Below are 5,076 nucleotides of genomic sequence, written 5' to 3' on the forward strand. Positions count from 1 at the left end.
CTCGGCTGCCGCACGTCGAGCCATCTAGCATTGCTGTTTCCACATCCACCCAGAAACATCTGCTGTTCCCACCAACCCTCGGAGCCCTGGGGATACTTCTAAGGGGTCCATAAAAAGAAGATGTTACTGTATTATCTGCATGGCCCTGAAAAATTGCACGTTATCCACAAACCAAATATCCAGGATGATACCTCCCAGCACCAGCAGGACCCCGAGAGTGGTAAAACTCCTCTGTCTTCTGTGGCAGGAGGGAAAGCCCAAACTTGTACATAAGCTACTCCCTGTCCCCAGCCACCTAGGAAGCCCCTTCCAGTCCTCACCGCTGCTATTGCAGGCACCACATTCGTGACAGTCTCTCCTCCCCCACCTGCCCAAATGAAAAACACCCCACAGCCCCTCTCCTCCCTTCCTCACACCCAGAAGGATTCAGCAACAGCAGCTTCCCTTTATTTTTCCAGTCAATACTCTCCTTAAGGATTTTCTCCCCCTGTCCAGGGTCAACCGCTTGATTTAGCGATTTCTCCCACCCCAAGCTCACGCATGCACTCAGCTGCTGCCAGAGCTCTCACGGACCTTGGGGACCCCCATGCGAAAGACAGGTCAGAGCCTCATTTTGTAGATGGGGAAACTTGAGATCTCAAAAAACAAGCTGTGCAAGGCTGCGCGGGCAGGTACAGGACCAAGCGTGCCGGCCGCTGCAAGGTCACTGCCACCAGCGTACAGAGTGTGCCTGGAGTGATGTTAGTGGGCTGGGAATTTAACAGAAACCTCCTCCCTGCAGATACCCACATTTCCTCCCTTCTTCTCTACATCTCTGTGTCCCCGATCTTGGGGAGCTTCCCTGGGAAGTCCTGGTGGATTGCTGCTCAGTTACTGATCTGGAGTGTTTCTTTAATCCCAAAACACCATCGGGGCTCCTGGGGGAACGACGAGGCAAACCCTTTCCCTAGCATCTTCACAAGTGTCCGAACACAAGCACCCCTATGCTCCGATCCCGCAGCCCCAAACATTCAGCTTGGCCATATCCCGCTTCCCTCAGTGGGAAAACCCTCCACACCAGCAGACAAACAAGTCTGGCCAGCTGGAAACAAGCAGTAATGCTGTGGCTTATCAGCCCTTCGGGTGGCTGTAAAAGTGCACGGAAAGAAAATTCAGCTGGCTGCTGCTTTGGGAGATATTAAGGAAAAAAAAAAAAAAAAAAAAAAGAAAAGAGGGTGTAACATCCTGTTTCTTACCCTGATGTAGAGCAGGAGCCATTTCATTACCTTTGTATAGCTTGCCTGATTTCAAGGACAATTAAGATCATTTTCCTTGTGGTTTTCTGCCAAGTAAATTGAGATTTGGGATTTTGCCTGTCCCAAAAAAGGGCCGTTTAATTGCCACCCCGCCAGAAAAGAATAGGGGAAGAGGGAGGCGAGGAGGCTATCCATCTCCCTGCCCACATGTTGTGGTTAAAAAGGAGCCAGTGTGCGGCTTTGGAAACGACTGGATGTTTTCTGAGCTCAGGAACTTTCTTTGCAGACTGAAAACAAACTTCAGGAAACACATGGAAAAGGGGAGGCCGGGTTTTCACGTGGACAGTGAAAACGCTACAGAAATATGAGGTGACCTACTTACTCAGAGCCTCTGTGAGTTCATATTAAAGAAAACATTTGTCTTTCATCTCTCTGCCCTTGCGTTGCCAGCACCGTGCCCCTGGGCTCGCAGGGTGAAAGCAGCCCCCCGAGTGCACCTCTGCTCCGAACACGCTCGCTCCGGCGTGCCCTGTGCACGCAGCAAGTACCTGCCTCCTCCCTGCGAGCCTTGCTGCCCGAAGCGGGGAGAAGGCTGCTCTGGTGGTTTTGGCCACCATGGCAGCATCCCGGGCTGGTGACAGACTCCCCATGCCATCCCCGTGTGCCCGAGGGGAATCTCCGCTCGCGGGCTTGCCGAGCAGCAGCTCAGTGGCTTGAGTTGGGTCAGGACCAAGCGATGCACAGGAGAAATGGTGAAGGAAGGAGCGAGGTTTCTCCCGTGCAAAGCCAGGGCAACCACCGTTATTCCCAGCTGCACACCACTCACCTCATCATCATCAAGCTGAGACATCGCTTTACCCAGTCCTGTTAAAACACCTCAGAAATGGTGTAAATTAGTCAGGAGAGGAGTCGGTGGCTGTCTGCAGGAGATGTTTAGGGAGGATGCTGGGGTAGCCATGACCCATGGCAAGGGACTGTCATCTCCACGTGCTCCCGAGGCACAGCCACTTCGGGGTGATGCACAGCAGTGCTGGAGCAGCCCTGAAACAGGGCTGAACCAAAGGAGGCAGACCCTGGCAGAGCAGCGTTACTGAGCATCCATTTGGCAGGATATGTCCATCATTCGTCAAACCAGGTCTCCCACAGTCCCACACAGTAACGTTCCCGATCACCAGGGCTGCGAGGAAGCCTAACGGGGTGCAGCAAGTGTCTTTTGGGAACCCTGTCTCCAAAGGCGCTTCCCCCACCTTGCGGGCACGGCACCAGGATTAAAATTTGATTCTCTGTCGCATTAGGCATAATCCTTCCAAGCCAGGGGATTGCCACACAGTGCCTTAAAAAGGGCAAGTGGAAAGTGGGGCAGGGAAGGGGGAACGCCCCAAGCTTTCCTGCTGCCCACGGTCACCCCGGGCAGGGGCTCTTGGAGACATCCCAGCATCTCTGGGGCTGCTCAGAAGAGCAGAGTCCCCTTCATACACACACTCTTGCTTGGCACCATCTGCTTCATTTTCTTACGAGTGCAGCAGTTGTCACCTCAATTAGTCAATTAATCATTTTCCAATCAACTAATTGGCTAATCAGTTAAACATGGCTCTGACTAAAGCCCCTGGAGATCGTCCTGGATGTGAGCAAGGAGCTTTTGGGGCAGCTTCATCACAAAGCTACGTCATGGCAAACAGCCCAAGGGCACCTGGGGAAGCAAATGGGCTGCTGTGGGGTAGGAATTTCCTCTGCATTTCCTGGAGGACGGAGACCATCCCTAAGCACTCGGGGCTTCAGTCCCTCAGACCCATCCGTACCCTCCCCGCAGGGTGCTGGCTTGCTCGGCACTCACCATCCTCATCCTCTGGCTCTCTCATCACCAGCTTCTCGTTTTCTGAGTCTGGATCTTCCTCCTGGAGGAGTTAAAAACAGAGCAGCCGTGAGGAGAAGGTGCTGTGCTAAATAACCCGTGCTCAGCCAGGGCACCAGAGCCCGCAGGGCAGGGAGGCAGAGACCGGAGCTCCTGAGGCAAGAGCTGGGTACCCCTCTCCTGCCTCCTTCACAGAATAGGCCAAAATGATGCTTGCTAACAAGTGAGGTTCGTTAGTCTGCTCTCTTCTTGCTTGTCAGTGAGGGAGATTTGGCCTTGCTTACTGCACTCCCACCCAAAGGCTGCGAAATGCAAATGCCTCCCCATAATCGAGGAGATATTAAGGTTTTTAGAAAGAACCTGCTATCCCAGTGTCCCCAGGCACAGCCTTGTGCCCAAGAACCCTCCCGGGCTGGCACCCCCTGCACTCCCTACCCTGCCCAGGGACGTGCAGGGGACTGAGCCACAAGCCGCGGGGACTTCCCCTGTGTGCCCCCATGCCAGGCTTGGATGGGCCATCCCAGCGCTAGGAAAAGGCATGTCCCCAGCAAAAGCCACCTTGCAGCCATGGGCCAAGCAGCTGCTCCAAAGCGCAGGAGCACTCACCAGCCAGGACCAGTGGTCAAAGGCAACGCTGGGGGGGTTTGTGCTGGGACCCCGCCAGGAGCCCTCCCAGCCTCGCCTGGCAGCAACCCCCCGAGACACTGCTGGCTGCTGCCCATGGACCCCCGGCCCCTCGCTCCTCCAAGACATGCCTGCCCACACGCACTGCAGTGGCACAGCTGATCTCTGGAGCACAGGCAAGAGCAGCAAAGGCACTTTTTTTTTTTTTTTTATAAATGCAAAGCAATTTTGGAAGTTTTGGGGGTTGCCTCCTACAAGCTGCAACAAGCTTTATCAAGCCCAGATTCCTTCCCCTTGTTGTACACACAGCAGAGAGTCATGCAAACGGCAAACAGGGAGGGAGAGGACTGCTCTGGAGATAAGACAGGGACACATGGCAGTGCCCCCACATACGTGCCTCCCTCCCGGAAAGCGCAGCACCCAGCACCCTGGCTGCAAACCCCTGTGAGCCAAGCCCAGAGGTTGACAGCACCCTGGAGCACATGTCCTCCTCCATGCTCCCCGGCCCCATGCGTTCGATACAAAGTGATGGGCCTGGTGTGCAAAGGGCAAAGCACATGGGAGAGAGGGAAAGGAGCCTGGCAAGCCACCACAGTGTTGAGGACAAGGGAAAAGTTGGGGTGAAGGAGACCCGAGGGAAACGAAGACGGTCGAAGAAGGACCCCGCGCAGAGCTGAGCGCTGGCTTTGCAGTGCACAGTGTTAGATAAACTGCTGGAGCGCGGTATGCAGTCCCGACCCAGAACTAGGTTAGTTTGTCATCAGTGAGGAATGCACATTATTCACAGCCATTTGGCTTCTTCTCGCCACTCTGCTCTCAGGCTCCCCAGAAGGACATGCCACCGAGACCCCTCGCCCCCCACAGCCACCACTATTTTAGGCCACGCTTCCAAACATGGGCACTTCCCGACGGACACCCGGGCTTCCCCCGGGGACAGCTGGCAGCGGGGCAGCACCCAAAGGAGAGGCCTCGGGGAGGGTTTGGGGAGGAGATGCTCAGCCCTGGCCCCGGGAACTCAGCCACAAGCCCAGGGCAGTGGTTCCCCATCACATCCATCTCTCCCTGGGAGCCGGGATTCCCCCAGGGAGACCCAACCCTCCAGGAGCCGGCACAAGAAGGGATATTTTAGCCTGTTCCCTGCCCGGGCATTAGGAACTGGGCATTTCTGAGCGTTTAACAGTGGAAGCAAGGAGGAAATTTGCCAAACCTCCAAAGGAGGAGGATATCTCTGCTCCAACCCAGAGGAAGAAACATTTGATGGGAACAGAGAGGGAGCAGCCAGGGATGCCAGGCTGGCAGGCGATAGCAACGTGCCATGGCCGTGCTGGGAACCCCCCTGCTCGTGGCAGCCAGTAGCTCGCTGCA

The 5,076-nt window shown here is 55.4% G+C and overlaps 1 protein-coding gene across 1 annotated transcript in view; it reads right to left on the bottom strand.

Moving 5' to 3' along the window:
* MXRA7 (matrix-remodelling associated 7) overlaps positions 1-5,076 on the bottom strand; it is a 40,131-nt gene that overhangs the window by 16,046 nt on the left and 19,009 nt on the right. The window contains exon 3 of the mRNA XM_009328912.1: positions 3,070-3,130. Coding sequence (XP_009327187.1) covers positions 3,070-3,130 — 61 coding nt within the window. The remainder of the gene's footprint in view (positions 1-3,069; positions 3,131-5,076) is intronic.

The sequence above is a fragment of the Pygoscelis adeliae genome, unplaced genomic scaffold (genome assembly GCF_000699105.1).
Source record: "Pygoscelis adeliae isolate BGI_AS28 unplaced genomic scaffold, ASM69910v1 Scaffold637, whole genome shotgun sequence".
NCBI classification, from domain to species: Eukaryota; Metazoa; Chordata; class Aves; order Sphenisciformes; family Spheniscidae; genus Pygoscelis; species Pygoscelis adeliae.